The 18,241-nt window shown below is 37.9% G+C and overlaps 2 protein-coding genes and 1 pseudogene across 3 annotated transcripts; 2 read left to right on the forward strand and 1 right to left on the reverse strand.

Moving 5' to 3' along the window:
* The first annotated feature begins 3,222 nt into the window (after positions 1–3,222).
* Positions 3,223–8,877, forward strand: LOC125471926 (annotated as a pseudogene).
* Positions 8,878–11,019: 2,142 nt separating this feature from the next.
* On the forward strand, positions 11,020–14,459 carry LOC103930578 (probable protein phosphatase 2C 5). Of its 2 annotated transcripts, XM_009339930.3 has the most exons (8): positions 11,054–11,211; positions 12,004–12,257; positions 12,537–12,708; positions 12,801–13,018; positions 13,140–13,247; positions 13,336–13,461; positions 13,554–13,783; positions 13,883–14,459. In XM_009339930.3, exons 2-8 carry the CDS (start codon positions 12,048–12,050, stop codon positions 14,100–14,102), a joined length of 1,284 nt encoding a protein of 427 aa, XP_009338205.2. In that variant the 5' UTR covers positions 11,054–11,211; positions 12,004–12,047; the 3' UTR covers positions 14,103–14,459. The 2 variants fall into 2 exon arrangements, with proteins under 2 accessions (XP_048432458.1, XP_009338205.2); XM_048576501.1 differs by lacking the exon at positions 12,004–12,257 and having other exon boundaries at positions 11,020–11,211.
* Positions 14,460–16,156: 1,697 nt separating this feature from the next.
* Positions 16,157–16,974, reverse strand: LOC103930620 (wall-associated receptor kinase-like 20). Its single transcript, XM_009339979.2, has one exon. The coding sequence runs from the start codon at positions 16,903–16,905 to the stop codon at positions 16,354–16,356; it is 552 nt and encodes a 183-aa protein (XP_009338254.2). The 5' UTR covers positions 16,906–16,974; the 3' UTR covers positions 16,157–16,353.
* Positions 16,975–18,241: the final 1,267 nt, after the last annotated feature.

An 18,241-nucleotide genomic window follows, 5' to 3' on the forward strand; every position in this document is an offset into this window, starting at 1 on the left:
TTTGTTTATTGGGTAGGTCTTTAACCGGGCCTGTGGGGCCCACTTGTGTGATTGTTGGGCTTGGGCCGGCAGCCGGATGTCTTTAACTAAATATTACAAAGCCGGCGTGGTGCTTTTGGGTCCTACCCGTGTGGACCTCTTAACTTTTGGGCCCCACAACGGCTTTTGTCAAATCTCCGACCAACGAACATTTAAAATTGGTGCCGAACCTGTCTAGGCTCGTAATCCGAACCGGGTAAGTTTGAATAATTCAACCGTTGGAGGGAACGGAGCCCCAATTGACACCATACCTTTTTTTTTTTTTTTTTTTTTTTTAACAAATAATATGATATTTACAAATATACTCACTAATATAAATATAAAGCCCGTTTGGAAATGTTTTTAATATAACTGAAAGCTTTTTAAAAGTACTTACAAACGAGCTTGTATATCATCTTTGCAATTTATATGAACCAAACTTAAAACCTTCTTGAACAAGGTAAAAACTGAATACCGTTTGAACAACTGAAAATGTGTTTTCTTCTTTTCTTTATTTACCATGATGCTCATAATAATTATTTTGTAATTCATTTTTGGGGCCATTCCATTCAAATGGAGTTTGGATCATGAATTATAAGTTGCTTCCAATAGACCCTAAAGAAAAAGACTTTGAATATCATGTGCATATTCACCTTATCCCCACCCCACCACAATGACAAAACCTAGAAGGATCTAGGGTTATGCAACTTTACCAAAAAAACATTAAAAAATAAGTGAACCCAAAAGAAAGAAATATTATTAGCAAAGTTTAAAGTTGTTAGTTTATAAGCTTGTAATAGAAAAGAATTTTTTTTTATTGTGACTACAAATGGCCTAAATCATGAAGTGGTGCACATATCATGTGCTATTCAAATGAGTCATCTATAATCTTTTAGTGACAAGTGGAATGAGGGGCAAAGAGGATAGGGTGGTGCATGCAACTGGTGTTTTTTATCTTTCAATTTCATTTTCATTAGTTTAAAAAAAAGAAAGAAAAGGGAACTAGCTGGTGGCTTTGTCATGACAGTCCACTTTTTTAGAGGCTGAGAAGACTCACTAAGATATTTTAGCCTTTCCTTGGCAACCATCGTGTGATTCACGAGCGCTAAGAATCAAACCCAAGGCATGCTGTGTAAAATACAGACTTAGAATTCGTCCTCAACCACTGAAATTTATATTTAAAATTTTTGTTTTTCATAATTGCGAATTTGTTTATATGGTGTTTAATTAAATTAAAGTGCCTTATGAAGAGTTTGATTAATTGCATGAGAACTAGCAGCTGAATAATATTAAGTTTAATTCAAGTAATAATATCTAAAAAGGCCAAGTTCTCAAATTTAGGTCAAGTACAATGGCCCTAATGATCATATCCTAAATTTTAAGATTTATCTATTTATTTATTTTGAATATGGTCACATGTTTAGGCTTTACACATAAGCAAAGTGAAAGCATAGACTAGGTCATTTCTATCAATTAACCAAATGTCAAGTAGATGACTAAGTCATTTGAGAAGATGTAGACTTTTCTAAGAAATGTGTGGAAGATTATATTTACTTTTTGAACATAAAAGGTTTTGACTACATTTTGACTCTTATCAAATGTTATGTTTCTTAATTTTCGTTGTGTTTATGTGGTGTAATAAATTCACTTACGTTATAATATGTATATTTTATTTGTTAGTATTATATATTGTGTATATATATTTTAATAATGTCATACAATGTATAATAACACATGAATTTGTAATAGCAAGACGATATTAAAAAATTTCTCATTAATCTACCTTACACAAAGCCACACGAGTATTTATCAAATATAACCAAAAATTAACTCTTAATTTTAAAAATGTCAATTTTGATAAAAACTTTCAAATATATCCAAAATTTCACTTGAATAGACACAAATACCCTCAAATTTAACAATTAAATAAATTAAAGGCTTTTTAGCTATTGTCGCCTCAAGATCCGGTCCAACTTCACCTTCACTTCTACACTCCACAACCACAACCCTATCCCTTTCGACCCCCTCATCACTGACATTGAGCTCTGCCGCGATTACCGCAAGTGGGAGCAACATAATTTCAATCATGCATTCAACACATTTTTTCTTACTAATATCATTTTTAGTTTTAAATATAAAAATAGTTTTTAAAGTTAATCCACATGTCATTATATGATTGTATTTGTGAGACCCACGTGGCGCCACATCATCACACTAACAGAGCAATTGACAGATTTTTCACGAAAAAACTAAAATGACCACGATGGACAAATTCAAATACATTCTAAAATGATTCACGAAAGACAAATTTAAGAACACTACTATTGATTATCATTAATTGTTAAGGACCATATTAAAGAGTTATGTCAATGTCACAAATCATTTTGGCTAAAAAACCTTTAATTTATTTGATTGTTAAATTTGAGAGTATTTGTGTCTATTTAGATGGAATTTTAGATATATTTGAAAGATTTTATAAAAAATGACATTTTTGAAATTAAAAGTTAATTTTTAGCTATATTTGATAAATACCCAAACCACACCTCCTTTTAACCAAAAAAAAAAAATGAGAAACAAAGGCAAAAGTCAAGTTTCTTAGAGATATTTGATCCAACACCAATCCAATTAACCAAAGAGGAAGGCAAGGGTCAAACTAGGTTTCATGTTACCACAAAATTGAAGAAATACCACATTAACCCACTTCCAAGAAAGAAAAAAAACTCCTTCTCATGAGAATGACCTATATGGTATGGATACATTATCATGGTAGGGTCTCATGTCAATAAAATAAAGGCATGTGTAAGTTTTTGTTCACATATATATCCTTACTTCATTGATACGAAACGTCACATTGATGATGTACTCGTATCGTGTAAATTGTTCTCTTCTTTTGACAACCAAAAATGAAATAACAAAGTAACAAAGAAAATGTTAATATTAGAGACAAAAATGTTTGACTCAAGACCAATCCAATTCACCAAAGAGATTCTCTCCTCTTTTTATTATATTTCACACAATTTTTTTTTAATTGGTTAAATTTAAAAGATTTTGTGATCCGTTAAATACAAACAGTTAAAGGCTTAAAGCCAAGTTCCCCGCGAGAGGCTCGGAACCAGGTTCGGTGTAGCTTTTGTCCTTCAATATTAGACAAACCCAGAAACAGAGAAAGAGAAGGAAAACAGTGCTAAAGCCTAAAACGAGAGAGAGAGAGAGAGAGAGAGAGAGAGGAGAGAGAGAGAGAGAGAATCAAGTCATCCGAACCCAAAAATCTTCTCTCTCTTTACTTTCCAAAACCTATTTTATATTTTTTGTATCTTCACATCCAAGTCTTCCCCTATTTCTAATTTGAATCTATACCTCATAGATTTCCATATTTTTTTTATAAACTTCACATTTTTTTTCAAACAAAAAGATTCAAACTTTTCGGTATTCCCATTGCAATTTCGGCTTCTGAATTGTGATTTGGGTAGTTTTAGCATGTTGGATTAATGGGTAGGAGTTGAATTTTAACGGTCAGATTTTTGGTGTTTTCCTGGGGTTTTTTTTTTTTTGGCGGTAAATGGCGACGGAGCAAGTGTTGCCGTTCTCCATAACTTCTGTGGTTGAATGCGTTCTTCAGGAGCATGGCAGTCGTCTGAGCGATATCGACTTGGCTTCCAGGAAGGCCGAGGAAGCATGTAATCATCTTTTCTTCATCTGTTTAATCTTTAATCTTGGATTAATTTTTGTTTTATTTATCTGTTTCATTGGTTCTTCCAAATTTATGACAATTCCATAGCAGAAGCAAATCTTCTGATCCTATGAATGTTGCCTTGTTGTTGAGCAGCCTTGAGAAGGTATGAAGCAGCGAGGTGGCTACGAAAGACGGTTGGCGTTGTGGGGGGTAAAGATTTGCCGGCTGAGCCTTCTGAAGAAGATTTCCGGCTTGGATTGCGGAGTGGAATAATCCTTTGCAATGTTCTTAACAAGGTTCAACCCGGAGCAGTGCCAAAGGTAATTGCTCAACTTGGTTTTCGCTTTGCATTTGTTCAAGCCCTTTTGTTTATTGACTGGTTTTGATAACGTTAACTGGAGATTTGTTTTTAGGTAGTTGAAGGCCCTTGTGACTCCGTTATTATTCCCGATGGGGCAGCTCTATCAGCGTATCAGTACTTCGAAAATGTTAGAAACTTCCGTGTGGCTGTGGAGGAAATGGGGCTTCCAACCTTTGAAGCTTCCGATTTGGAACAGGTTTGTGCTCAGAAAACAATTATCGTGTTGATGAATCCATATGATTTAGGCTGAAGTGCATGATTTCTGTGGTTATTTTGTCATTCGGGTGTGACATATTCCACATTCTGAGTTTACAGGGAGGGAAATCTGCGAGGATTGTGAACTGCGTTCTAGCATTGAAATCATATTATGAGTGGAAACAAGGAGGTGGAATTGGATCATGGAAATATGGTGGAGCTTTGAAACCACCTGCCTGCGGGAAATACTTCTTGCTGAAAAATTCAGAACCCTTTTCAAGGACCTTATCATGGGGCGAAAAGCCACACGAAAGTTTGTCCTGTGAAGATCTCTATGAAGCAGTAGGTGTTTCTCAATTTTTCATTGTACACTCGTAATATTGCAGGAAATTAATTGTTCTTCTTTCTGATCTGCAGAGTTCCTCTCATTCTTTACATGCGCTAGTATGTGAAGTGCTTTCGGACAAGAGGCAAGAAGACATACCAATCGTAAGGGTTCTTCTACCTTTTATGTTGATTATCTTAATAAATCACACTAATGCAGATGGCAGTCTCCACTCGTTTCACCCGAGCACGCTCCTGTTTATATATGCATATATGTCTAACTTAGAGAAACAATTTCTTGTTGCATTTGACAGATTGTGGAAAATTTGCTGAGTAAAGTCATGGAGGAGTTTGAGCATCGGTTAGCTAGCCAAGGCGAACTGGTAAGCAGCAGCATTTCTTCAGCATTGGCTTACCGTTTCATATGTGCATTGCTTTTTTCCCAAAGAAAGCTCATTGCCTCCTTTCGAGAAAAAATGTTATACGTGGGATGATAGAATTCTTTATAACATGACAGATGAAAACAACTTCCAAAGATATGATGTTGTCCGGCCCTGATAGACCTCTTTCTGACTGTGCCTCTGAATGTGCTTCTGGTGATATGAAGGTACAAGTTTTAGATTCACCGTAGAATTGGCAAATTTGTGTCATTATGATTTCGTTTTGTGCAAGTGTCTCGGTTTTGTTTGTATGTTTTATCAGTAGCACAATTGGGTGACATTTTGCTTCCATTGATGGATGATTAAGATTGAAGAGAACGCTGCCTCTGAAAACAAAGAGGAGGAAATATACAACCATGACGAGGGATCAAAAAGTCAGTCTCGAAAGCAGATAACATTGGTTGACCGACAACAGAAAGATATTCAGGTAAACTGCGGTTGTATCATATTAGCAGCTACAAAATTTTGTTTGCCCTAAGGTACTGGAAACTTATGTTAATAGTCTGTATTCTGTAGGAACTGAAACATACTCTATACGATACAAAAGCAGGAATGAAGCTTCTACAAATGAGGTACCGGCAGGAGTTCAACAACCTAGGTATGACTTGTGACGAAAAATGATTTGAAATGCTTTTAACAAGGCTCGCTTAGCTCACATTTTTTCGAATACTTTAAAGTTGTTTCAAGTTCTCAACGGAGGACCATGAGTAGTTTCCCATGCATGTAGGCAAGCACCTCCATGGTTTGGCTTCTGCAGCAACAGGATACCAGAAGGTTCTTGAAGAAAATCGCAAGTTATACAATCAAGTGCAGGATTTGAAAGGTACTATTTCCGGTCTTCTTTAAATTGTCTCGAGTTCTATAAGTTGTGTTTTGTATGAGATTAATTGGTCCATCTATTATTTTGGTTAGGTAATATAAGGGTATACTGTCGAGTGCGGCCCTTCTTGCCCGGGCAATCAAACCGGGCCAGTAGCTATGATCACATAGATGACAGAAGTCTTAAGATTATCACCCCTTCCAAATATGGCAAAGAGGGAAGGAAATCTTTCACTTTCAACAAAGTTTTTGGTCCTTTTTCAACCCAAGGTTAGCTACTCTCGATATGGATTCATTTCTAATCTTTCATATGTGTCAGCATTTTTCACTGCTACTTTTCTTTCTCTGCAGAGGAGGTATTTTCAGACACGCAGCCTCTGATTCGGTCTGTTCTCGATGGTTACAATGTCTGTATATTTGCTTATGGCCAAACCGGATCAGGGAAAACTTTTACAATGGTAAAATATGTGCATAGATGTTTCATCATATAATCTTTACTCTTTGACCAAACCACTCCTGACGAGTTATAAATTCATATTTTTCACCGATGTAGACTGGACCGAAGGATATTACAGAGGAAAGTCGAGGTGTAAATTACAGAGCACTCAGTGATTTGTTTTATCTCTCAGAACAGAGAAAGGACACCATTTGTTATGAAATTTCTGTTCAGATGCTTGAAATTTACAATGAGCAAGTCAAGGATCTCCTGGCGGTGGAGGGTTCTAGCAAACGATATCCTTCTTGAGTGCTGACAATAATAACTTCTCCTTACTATTGCTTTCTGTAGAATGCATATCATATTCATGTGTTTCCTTAACTCCAACATACATTAGAAATTCGCAACAGTTCTCAGAACGGAATTAATGTACCTGAGGCGAACCTTGTTCCTGTTTCATCGACATTTGATGTTATATATTTGATGAACCTTGGGCATAAGAATCGTTCAGTGAGTGCAACAGCCATGAATGACCGGAGTAGTAGATCGCACAGGTAAGATTAATGATGTCCTTTTAGACAGACGTTGAGTTGATCCCTTCTCGTTTCACATTACAAGTAAAACTCTGAAGTGATCATGAATCCGTCTAAACTAACTCCTATCACATTTCATAAACAGTTGCTTGACAGTTCATGTTCACGGAAGAGACCTGACATCGGGAAGCATTCTCCGGGGTTGTATGCATCTAGTTGACTTGGCAGGAAGTGAGAGAGTTGACAAATCTGAGGTGACGGGAGACAGATTAAAGGAGGCACAACATATTAACAAATCTCTCTCAGCTTTAGGAGACGTCATTGCCTCTCTTGCTCAAAAGAACGCACACGTTCCTTACAGAAACAGTAAACTCACACAGCTGCTCCAAGACTCACTCGGTAAGATTGTTTAATAAACTTGCAGACATTTTTCTCATTTTTGTTGGTCTCCGTTGTAATCATTTGATGCATCCTTATTCCATCAGGAGGGCAAGCGAAGACGCTCATGTTTGTTCATATCAGCCCTGAGCCTGACGCTCTCGGAGAGACACTTAGTACACTCAAGTTTGCAGAAAGGGTTTCTACAGTTGAACTTGGTGCCGCCCGAGTTAACAAAGACAATGCAGATGTAAAAGAGCTCAAAGAACAGGTAGTTAATTTATATCCAGTTATAACGTACAATAAAACCTCTTGTTTACCAGTTTTTCTGTCCATACAAGATTGCTACACTTAAGGCAGCCTTAGCAAGGAAGGAAAGCGAGGGAGCGCGAGCGCAACTTAAATATTCACAATCCATGAGTCCAGAAAGATCCAGAATCAAGTCTGCTGGGTCTTCCCCTTTGCATTCTAATTGGAAAAGCACCGGAGATTTGTCTGGGGCTTCCATGCAAGCAGCAGATGATTTTGGAAACACAGAGGTATTGGTTAAGTATTAAATTGATAAGCCGAAAATTTTGTTTTGTCCATGTTATTTGATGAATCTAACAATTGAGGTTCATCTTGATTGCAATAGGTTCGCAAATTTTCTGCATTGAAGCCAAAAAGGCGAAGTTTAGATCTTCAAGATATGATGACACAAGGGCGTTCGCCTCCCTGGCCACCCACTAATAATGAAGGACTAAATGTAAAGGAGGAAGCCGATAAGGATTCAGTACTCTCTGGAGATTGGGTTGATAAGGTCATGGTGAACAAACATGAAGGTGCAAATAGAGAAGAGAATCTATTAGGAAGTTGGGATATGGACAACAGACAGTTGCCGGAGATGTTTGGTCCAAGTAGCCTCCCTGACCCTCCGAAGTTATACATGGAACCACATTTTGGAAAGTTAACGGCGAGCAAAGAGGACAGCCCAGACAATGAAGCACAAAGGAGTCGGAATGAGATGGCCAACACCGATGACTCTGATGATCAACTTGATGCTGCAACTAGTGATTGTTCAGAGCCAGACATGCTTTGGCAACAAAACCTTCTGAAACCTACCTGCATTCCAAATGGATTGGGATCAAAAGCGAAGAAAACTAATTCAAGGCCAATAAGGAGCCCGGAAACTAGGTAAACTCCGATTGTTATAAGTTTACGTTGTTTTCTTTAAGCTGCATTATGAGCATATTGTTTCCTATGCAAAATCTCTTATATACCTATGTTCTAATAAGATGTTTCCGCCTTGTCACCAGGAGCATGATTCCATCATTGATTCCTTCGCCATCACGGAAACCACCCAATGGGGTGAGCCAACCTCTGCACAGGACCGCAAGTGGAAGGATCGGTGAAGGGAAGCGAAGACCTGGGAGTGCAAAGTAATATCGACGATGAGGTTGCTTTTTAATGGTGTGTTGAGGGAAGTTTGCTTTATGATTCCTCTTCTTTTCTTTTTTTGGGGTCATTTTTTGTGTGTTCATATATACCTAGAGAGAGAGAGAGAGAGAGAGAGAGAGAGAGGTTTTCTAAAAGTGGCAATATTTCCGGTTGCCTGAGTTTCTCCGGTGGTGCTCATAAAATGTATGTTGTCGATCGCACCCCGTTCCGTCTTTTTTTATGAGTGTTGATATTACAATCAAACAACGATGATATATATTTTTTATCTTTGATGTGTCCTTCAAAAGAAAAATGAGAGACAGTGTGGATTACTGTTTCAGATGTAGAGAAATCAAACGCAACATTCTGATGAACTACTATCCCCTCGGGACTGAAGTGAGTCTATATTTTTCTTTTCGATACAAACGATATTAGGAGCATATCTTGGATGCACGGTAACCGTTTTTAACAACTTGAGCTACAAGTCCTTCACGCATGATTGAAGTCATACTAGTTTGAAAAACCCTATGTAGTTCATGCAAGAGTATCCACATTATCAATTAACACAAACAAATCAATGTCGTAATGCAGTTCCTATTTGATTAATTAATTACTAAGTACAAATTTGGTCAAGCTTCCCGACTGGAGAAAGACTGGGAAACTATATCTTCCTCGTTAAGTTCTTGCCTCACTTAATCGAAAGTACGTGAGCATGCATGAAATGAACAACAGCTTGACAATGGTCGAGATACACATCGTCATCGGAAGGTACTTGAACTTTCCGGTACAAATGTTGAAGAAAATCACCGCTGATTCCTCCTAGCTGAAAAGTTCCTTTACGTGTTTTGTGAAGCAGCAACTCAAACCAATTGGCAATGGAAGGGAGGGGGAGTAGGGATTGTTGACACATTCCAGACAGGTGGCATAGTCATAAGATAAAATGATATGTAAAAAATACGAATAAATTAAAGATTGAAAGTAAAATAATAGTGGAATAAAGTAGACTGTGCAGTGAAAGTAATGAACCTTAAATAAATGTATGTACTCGGCAGCAAAGAGAAAGTGAAGCGAGCACAGGGGAAGAGAGTGATAATATTAACGGTTAAATCTTGCATATAGAAATTCGACGGTCGAAAATTGAGATAAATGTTGGGTGTGTGGATAGTATTATTATTAACTGAAACTTATATTATTGAGTGATATGTACCATTGTGGTAGACCCAATTAATTAATCTAAACTACAATTGAGATTTGCATCAAATGTAAATTTTTTTTTTGTCAAACGGTAAATTTTGTTAGATTATATCTAAGATACAAGATTCAAACTCACACCATCATGTAAGGCCATTACATCTCCAACCAACCTGACCAAAGAGTCATAGGCCAAAATATAGCCCATTTTGACATGAAAATCGTCTCTAACCGAGGGCTAGGCCAAATGGCTTGTGGGTCCCATTGGGCCATACTTCATCCACCAGGCCAGCGGGCTGGCCAAAAGGAGCCAGCTAGCCAGCCCGTTTGCACCAGCCCAAACCCATGCTAGCAGACATCAGGTTACTGTTGGATTTGAATTTTTTTTTTTAAGACAAAATTTAAAGATAAGATAAGAAATACTTAAGCTATTTCTACACCATTTATCACCTCATTTTTACCATCCCATACTACTTTACCTTATTTTATTTCAAATTTTCACATCCTTTTTATTATATAGCGATAAGAAATCCGAAGGCTTATTCATTTAGCAACAAATGACACTCAAAATATGTCTGAAAAGTTGAAAACCTTACTTTTATATGATAGTTTAATTTAATTAAACTACCATCTTAATTCAATTAAAATAATAAATTATTGAGGGAGCTAAAATATAGCCCCCTTCGGTTAAAGATGAGTTTTTTGTCAAACGGACTATGTTTTTGGCCCATGGACCTTTGACTCACTCGGTTGGAGATGGTATAAAATATGATCTTACACTATTCATTAAAAACAATTTCTTGCAGGACTATATGGCTAAACATGGAGAAATTTTTCATTATAACCGGAATACGGGTGATACACCATGTGTTTTTATATAAGTGGTGAAATTTTTTCTTTTTTAAGTTATTAATTTTTAACACACATATCTTACAATTTATATAATAATACATGATGTATTATACTGTATATTGATCACATTAAAAAATCTCTCGTAAACATAATACTCTTTCGGCTAGAGATAGCCTACCGGCTCATCTGGCAGATACGAACAGTGAGGCTCCCCAGTCCCCTCCACCAGCCGATGAAAAGTGCGGGTAACCACATCCAGCTGTCAACCAAACGCCACTCCATCATCAAAGGTCACTTTCGTCATTTCCCCCACGAATTCGCAATTCTCCGCCGGAAATTTCGGACATAAACGTCATTTCAATAGAATCTTGCCCACCCTCTCTCTCTCTCTCTCTAAAGCTGTCTTCCAATCAAATCACAGAAAAAGTGCGAAGCTCTCTCTCTCTCCTGGGGTTTATTTCCGAGCAACCAGTGCGAGCTCAGTTCCAATGAAGGATTTTTAGATGGACTTCAATGTCAGATCCTCCGTGCTCGATCCGTCTCTGGATACCAGTGTTTTTGCTCTGCATTCAAAGGTACCCCAATATTTCCCTCTGATTTTTCCTTTTTTTTTTTTTTTTTACTATTTCTGAATTTCCTCAATTTTTGAATATTTTTATAGTTCATTTAGTTCGTGGGTTAGCTCAATTTTACTTCCTGGGGATTCTGTAGACTTGCGTGTGAGTTAATTGTAATGGGTTCTGCAAGATTGCTTTAGATTTCGGGCTCTGAAGGAACTATCTTTGCATAGTTTGTGAAGTTTTTTATTTGAATTTGAATTTTGCTATTTAGGGAAGTTGAAAATTTTGATTGGTAGGTGGGGTTTTTTTTGTCAATTGCTTGTACTCTATATAATTTTCTCATGTTGATGGTGTAAAATGGCTTCTGATTGATTGTTTTGAGAAACTGGTACTAAATTTCAAAAATTATACTGGCAAGAACAACCTTTTCTTTTTGCCCTTTCGGTACGAATTCTGTTAGTTTTTCTTTTCCCTTTCAAAATTGTATGTAGTATGTTTCGCTTGTAGCTTACAGTTGTTTTGAACTATGTGCATAGAAGCACCAGGTCAGTTTCCGGTGACGGTTTTAGATTCAGTAGGCCTAGACCGATGGGCAAGATTCTAATTTATGCTTAACATTATTTTGTTTGCTTCATATTTGACTTAAAATTTAGTGTCATATGCTCCATTATCTAATTATAATTTTTAACTTTAATGTGTAAATCATTCAAGTCAGTTGGTGGACGTATGAGGTGATTTTAGTACATTTAGATGTACACGTTTGCAATGAAGTCCTGACAAGATTAGTTTAATCGTTTGGATGAATAGGGTTTTGGCAATTGGGTCCTGGAAATGTCACAACGGACACTAAAATGAGCCAGATTGAAGTATCGGCGATGAAATCTCCTCTCATCCCACTTGCGACTCTGATTGGTCAGGAGCTTAGGGGTGAAGAAGTTGAGAAACCTTATTTGAAGTATGGCCAGGCTGGTTTGGCGAAGAAAGGAGAAGATTACTTTCTTATAAAAACTGACTGCCAAAGAATTCATTCGGATCCGTCAACAACATTTTCTGTCTTTGCGGTACTTTCCTCCCTTTATTTTCTTTCTTTGTACCTATATAAAGAAAAGGAAAAGAATTTGAGAGTCATTAAAAGTGTAAAGATTACCTTGAGTGAATTTGATAGTTGCATTTGTGTCCGGTTAAGTGTAACTTTGTTTTTTCTCAGGTTTGAAACGGTGTGATAAAAGAGCAATCACTGTTTAGTAACTTTTCTTCTTTTCATACATTTGTCAGCACCGATAGAGCATCACTTCATTCCCTCACTCTTTCTGATACAAATTTGAAATTATTGTCTGCAGATTTTTGATGGGCATAACGGTATATCAGCTGCTATTTTTACAAAGGAGAATTTATTGGCTAATGTTTTGAGTGCCATTCCGCAAGGAATCAGTAGGCATGAATGGCTGCTTGCCCTTCCTCGGGCGCTGGTTGCAGGATTTGTCAAAACTGATATAGAATTTCAGCAGAAAGGTATACATCAAGCCGTTTGAATTTCCAATAATTATTTATTTCATTTGCTTGATTTTGCTTATCTTAGCATTCTGATTTAATATCAACCTCAGGGGAAACTTCTGGTACAACGGTGACTTTTGTTGTGATCGATGGTTGGACTGTGACTGCTGCATCTGTTGGGGATTCTCGATGCATATTGGACACCCAGGGAGGTGTTGTTTCACTCTTGACTGTTGATCACAGGCTGGAAGAAAATGAAGAAGAGAGGGAGCGAGTTACTGCCAGTGGGGGTGAAGTAGGAAGGCTAAATGTTTTTGGGGGCAATGAGGTATATCCTGGTTTATTCTGTTCTTCATCCTTCTGCCTTGTAAACGGAAAGGCATTTCAATTTTCAATGGAACAACATTTGTTTGATGGTTGTAAATTTCTTATGTTTACGTGGTTCATAGGTTGGTCCCCTCCGCTGCTGGCCTGGTGGATTGTGCCTTTCTAGGTCAATTGGTGACACAGATGTGGGAGAATACATTGTCCCAATACCACATGTCAAGCAAGTGAAGGTAAATTCATCTTGTGCTATAACCAATGGTTCTATTTACTATTCTCTTACAATTTAATTTTCAACTTATTTTTTCCCTGGTTATGTAGCTTTCAAATGCTGGGGGAAGACTTATAATAGCTTCTGATGGCATCTGGGATGCTTTGTCTTCCGATATGGCGGCAAAGTCATGTCGAGGATTGCCTGCAGAGCTTGCTGCAAAGATGGTCGTTAAGGTGATGCGCCTATAATGCAAACATTACCTTAAGCCCAAGAGAACAAGTCTGATTTTACTGATCTAGTCCTGCTTTTCTTTGTTCTGTTTCAGGAGGCTCTGAGGTCAAGGGGACTGAAAGATGATACAACCTGCGTAGTTGTTGACATAATCCCTTCGGGTCATCCTGTCTTACCTCCAACACCGATGAAGAAACCAAACATGCTTGCTTCACTTATCTTTGGGAAGAAAAGTCAGAATTCTGTGAACAAAACAAATAAGCTTTCTGCTATCGGAGTTGTAGAAGAGTTGTTTGAAGAAGGTTCAGCAATGCTTGATGAAAGGTCAGTTCAGCATGGTTTATTATCTAATTGCTAATCATAAGATTGTATTTCTAGTTTGAGTAGAACCCTAATTTCTTTCCTTTCTCGATGGAAATACAGGTTGGGGAAGGATTCTCCTGTGGATGCAAATTCTGGGATTTTCCGATGCGCAGTCTGCCAAGTGGATCAGCCCCCAGTAGAAGGTTTATCGGTAAACTCTGGGTCTTTCTTCTCCCCAGCATCAAAGCCATGGGAAGGCCCCTTCCTCTGCGCAAAGTGTCAGACCAAGAAAGACGCCATGGAAGGGAAAAGACTAACCAGACCTACTGTGGTCTTGTAGTAATTTACCCGATTACGTATCCTAAATTGCATCTTTCTTATCTGGCAGTGTGAGCATATACTTGGTTTTCCTTTTTCAGGTGGTGACTATTTATAGATGTGTGTAAGAAATGAAGTTGAGATATGCAGAGTAAAGTAGGTGTTTTGCAGTTTGAGTTTGTGTCGATTCTGGTTTGTGCTCTCGGCTGTTTGACTGACTCACAGAGGGTTCAAGTGTTCTCATCGCTAACAGCGTTAATTTGTAAGTAAATCGAAGATTTGTGTAATCGTTGTGTTAGAACGAATCTAACTGTGTGTTGTTCTCCATACTCATTGTGTTAGCACAAATGAATATATAATCGATAGGCAAATTTTTTTAGCAATTGTCTGCAAATGCTGCTTAGATTTTGCCTTGCCACTTTACTATGATTCTTTTTTGTAACGGGGTTGACAGAGTATTACATAATTCATTCTTTATTTATTTCTTATAAGATTAGAGCCGTCTTTAATTACCTGATTGTGTATTGCTCCAAATGTGCTTAATTGGAGAACAACTTGCATGAAACGAAATCATCATGTCTGTAGTGTCCCGGTCCATTTAAATCCCTCTCGTTTAATTGGTGTTTTGAAATACAAGAGTAAGATTTATAAGCACCACCTTATTCGTACTGGACATTGTTGCGATGTTAAAATTGACGAAACTCTGTTTAGGGACTCACTTGAATTTTTGTTATCGATTTTTTTTTGGGACTTAAAATTTAGATTAAAAACACTTATTGGACTCGATAAATGGTAACCCTGCTTCGAAATGGCTTGTAACAACTTCCTTACTGTGCAAGCTAAAGGTCTTGCAAAAACTCTACACATTAAGCTCCTTTACAATGTTATTGCGAAATGCTAAAAACAAAAAATTTAAATCCAATTTTTGTAGAATTTTCTCCACACCATAAGCTTCTTAAAATACTTTCAGGATGTTTTTAAGATGTTTTAACGTACAAAACTCCGTTCTGACGGAGAGTTCCTTCTCCCCTTGTGAGAGCTTGTTTTCAACTGCTTTCTCCCTCTTCCGTCGCCGGCCCTGGCTGTGTCCAGGGTCGGTGGCTGTCTCCTGTTTCTCTTTTTCTTCTTTTATTTTCTGCATGATCGTTGGCCTGCGTTGTCCCCGTTGTTTCGGCCCAATCTACCTGCACTCCTAGCTCTAATCCCCTCTTCTTCCAATCTCAGTTTCCCCTTCACATCCTTATTTCTCTTCCTTCACCATCCTATCCATCAAACCTTGCTTTGTCCTTCCTCTATCTCACTCAATTTGGGCTTTGCAGACCATTTTTCCTCACGCGACTTGTCACAACCTCTCGGAAGGTGCGTACAGCTCCGGCTTCGGTGGAAACACCACCACCTTCCATGTGCATGCCTTTATTGGCATCGTTACTGGTGGGATCTCCTTCCTTTGGTTTCCTTTAAAATGTTGCTCTAACCACAATATATGGCTTAGATCTATTTGGTGCTTGATGGAGGCAGGTTGGAGCTCTCTTTTCCACCACTTATGGGACATCGGTTGGCTGGATCTCTGGTATTTGCTGGGGATGGAGGTGCACGATGATGAATTCTGATCGATGCCGATCGTGGAGCAGGCTGCTTTGGCTTAATTAGTTAGTAGTCATATACTATATTTTACTCTAGGGTTAAGAGTCTACGACTCTTTTTTTCTTATTATACAGTGACATAATGAAACGGCACTATGAAATAGTGCTTAAATCATTCTTCAAATATTCCAGCCAGTTCTCCTTAGAATATTCCAGCTAGTCCTCCTTCAAATATGTCGGCTAATCCTCTTTCAAATATTCCGAGTAGTCCTACTTTGAATATTCCTGATATTCTTTCTTCAAGTATACCGGGTAGTTCCTAACAGAATGAGGTCACTGAGTTTACATAGAGAAAGATGTATTTATTTTTTATTGATAATGAGCATATTATGCGACGTTTTTATGATATGAAACCTCGCTGGCAACAATTGTAATTTGTTTGTATTGATAAATTATGAAAGATACTATATAAAAGGATTTGATTGTTGCCATTTTTTTGAACCTTACACTCTTAAGTTCGCCTCTCCCCTCGATAGTTCTTGGCTTCGCCACTACTCTTACATTTCCCTTACCAAAGCAACACATGACAAATTTAAACATGAAACCTTGCATGAAAGCAACTACGAACAAGAGAAACGTCTTTCTAGAAAACAACATCATTTGGGAGTAAATTAGAACATCACGATGGACTCAGTTAGGAGGCATCCACTGCAGCTCAATGCCATAGTTCCATTTATCAGCAGGATCTTGGGGTTGAATATCGACCACAGAAGTATAAGCAGTGCACCCTCCAACCCTAACCCTAATCATGTACGACGTCATGTGCGAGTCTTTCAAGTAATGGCAGCACAGCCTGCTTTTGCATGCATTATTCCTCCCCTCCAACATTTTACCCTCAAAAACCCTACAGAGACTGTTTGAGGAACAGTTGAGAGGCGATCGGAGAAGATTGTCCGAGCAGTTGAGCAGTATGACGGTGTTCCGGGTAGACACGTTGAAGGGCAAGTTTTCGTCAAGTCTCAGACCTTCTGAAGAGAAATCAGTAGTGCGACACATGTCGTCATCCTGTACGAGATCAGGTGGTTTTATGATGAGCTTCTGAGCAGCTAGGTCAATGCTTAGGACCTTGTAGCTGAAGCCTTCAGCTGACTGGAACTCAAGAACTCCATTGTTGTTGCAGTAGAGTTTATACCTTGAGTCCCCGCACGTGTCGTCTGTGCTAAAAGGGTATGGAACTTCCATGTTGCCACATTTAGGGCAAGCACCAAGAGTTGAAACATGGAATGTTTTGATGGTGATCACGAGGCTCACGACCATGAACACAAAAGATTTCAAAGCCATTGTAGAAGTGAGAGGATGCAAGAAATGCTGAGAACTGAATGTCTATTTATAGGGTTTAGCATCACAGGGACCAATTATTTGAGAAATTCCAAGGTACTCTCTCAAAAGTAGGACTCTCTGTAAACTCTCTGTTATCTCGTACTTTTGACACAATATTTATAATGTTGGCACGGAAATTAACCTTAAACTGTGAAATGGTAGAGAGTTCACTGGACTTGGCGCTTCTATAATTAGTTTATCAATATGGGATCTTAAAATATCCGCACCTATTTATGTGATTAGCACTAGTAGAATCTCGGCATATGTGAGTTACGCTAGTTGGCAAAAGTCATTTTTTCTGTTTCTTTGTATCCTAAATTCCTAATTCGACTTCCTTTTTCCTTTCTTTTTGTAAACAACGATATTAGTAGTGTGAAGAATTGCCTAATGCTAAACAACACAACAGGTCAATCATTATTAGGTATTGAACACGCCATTTATGGCAATCAAACTAAAACCGAAACCTCCCAATTAAAAGTCACGAGCAATACCACATAGGTAGTGCCATTGGCTTCCTTTCCTTAAATTCTAGTTAAACGTCACTTTGCCAAAAATAAAAAATACATTGTATCATCAATTATATGGGTGTGAAAGTAACGTCCTCATTGAAACTGAATAATGGTTAAGGTGGTGTGCCAACAGCTGTCAGTGTATTAGGAATTTGATGAAGAGATTAAGAAATGGGTTTGAATAATCAAATCCTAATTACCAAAAGCATTGATACTTTATAAGGCTTGGCACCCATGAAGGGTGAAGCTAATTAGCTGATTTCAACCATTGGTTTGTCATATATGATATTGGATCTAGAATTTTCCTCCACCATGCCCCTGCTTTCCCATTCTTTAAAATTTATAAACCAGAGGAAATAGCAAGTGGCAACTAATTTGGAAAGGAAACAAGAGAGAAAGCAAAGGTTAAGATCAATTAGGTTAATCGATCTTCAAAGATCAACTAAAACGTCCCCATTTTAAAATAGATTTCGAGTCTGAATTCACATTCTCGTCCCATTTGTGAGAGTACTTTCACATCTCTCTCTAGATATCTTTAGAGAGAGAGATCCCTTGCCCGACTGTGCGTTATATGTGCTCTACAGGCCGCACTCCATCTTTCGTTCAAATTCGAATCCATCTTTCTACGATTTAAATTAATTTAATGTGGACTATCGTTTTGTCAATACGTTTGAAGGACGTTTGGGTTA

This window comes from the organism of the source record quoted next, unplaced genomic scaffold (genome assembly GCF_019419815.1).
Source record: "Pyrus x bretschneideri cultivar Hongxiangsu unplaced genomic scaffold, Pyrus_bretschneideri_v1 Contig11, whole genome shotgun sequence".
NCBI lineage: Eukaryota > Viridiplantae > Streptophyta > Magnoliopsida > Rosales > Rosaceae > Pyrus > Pyrus x bretschneideri.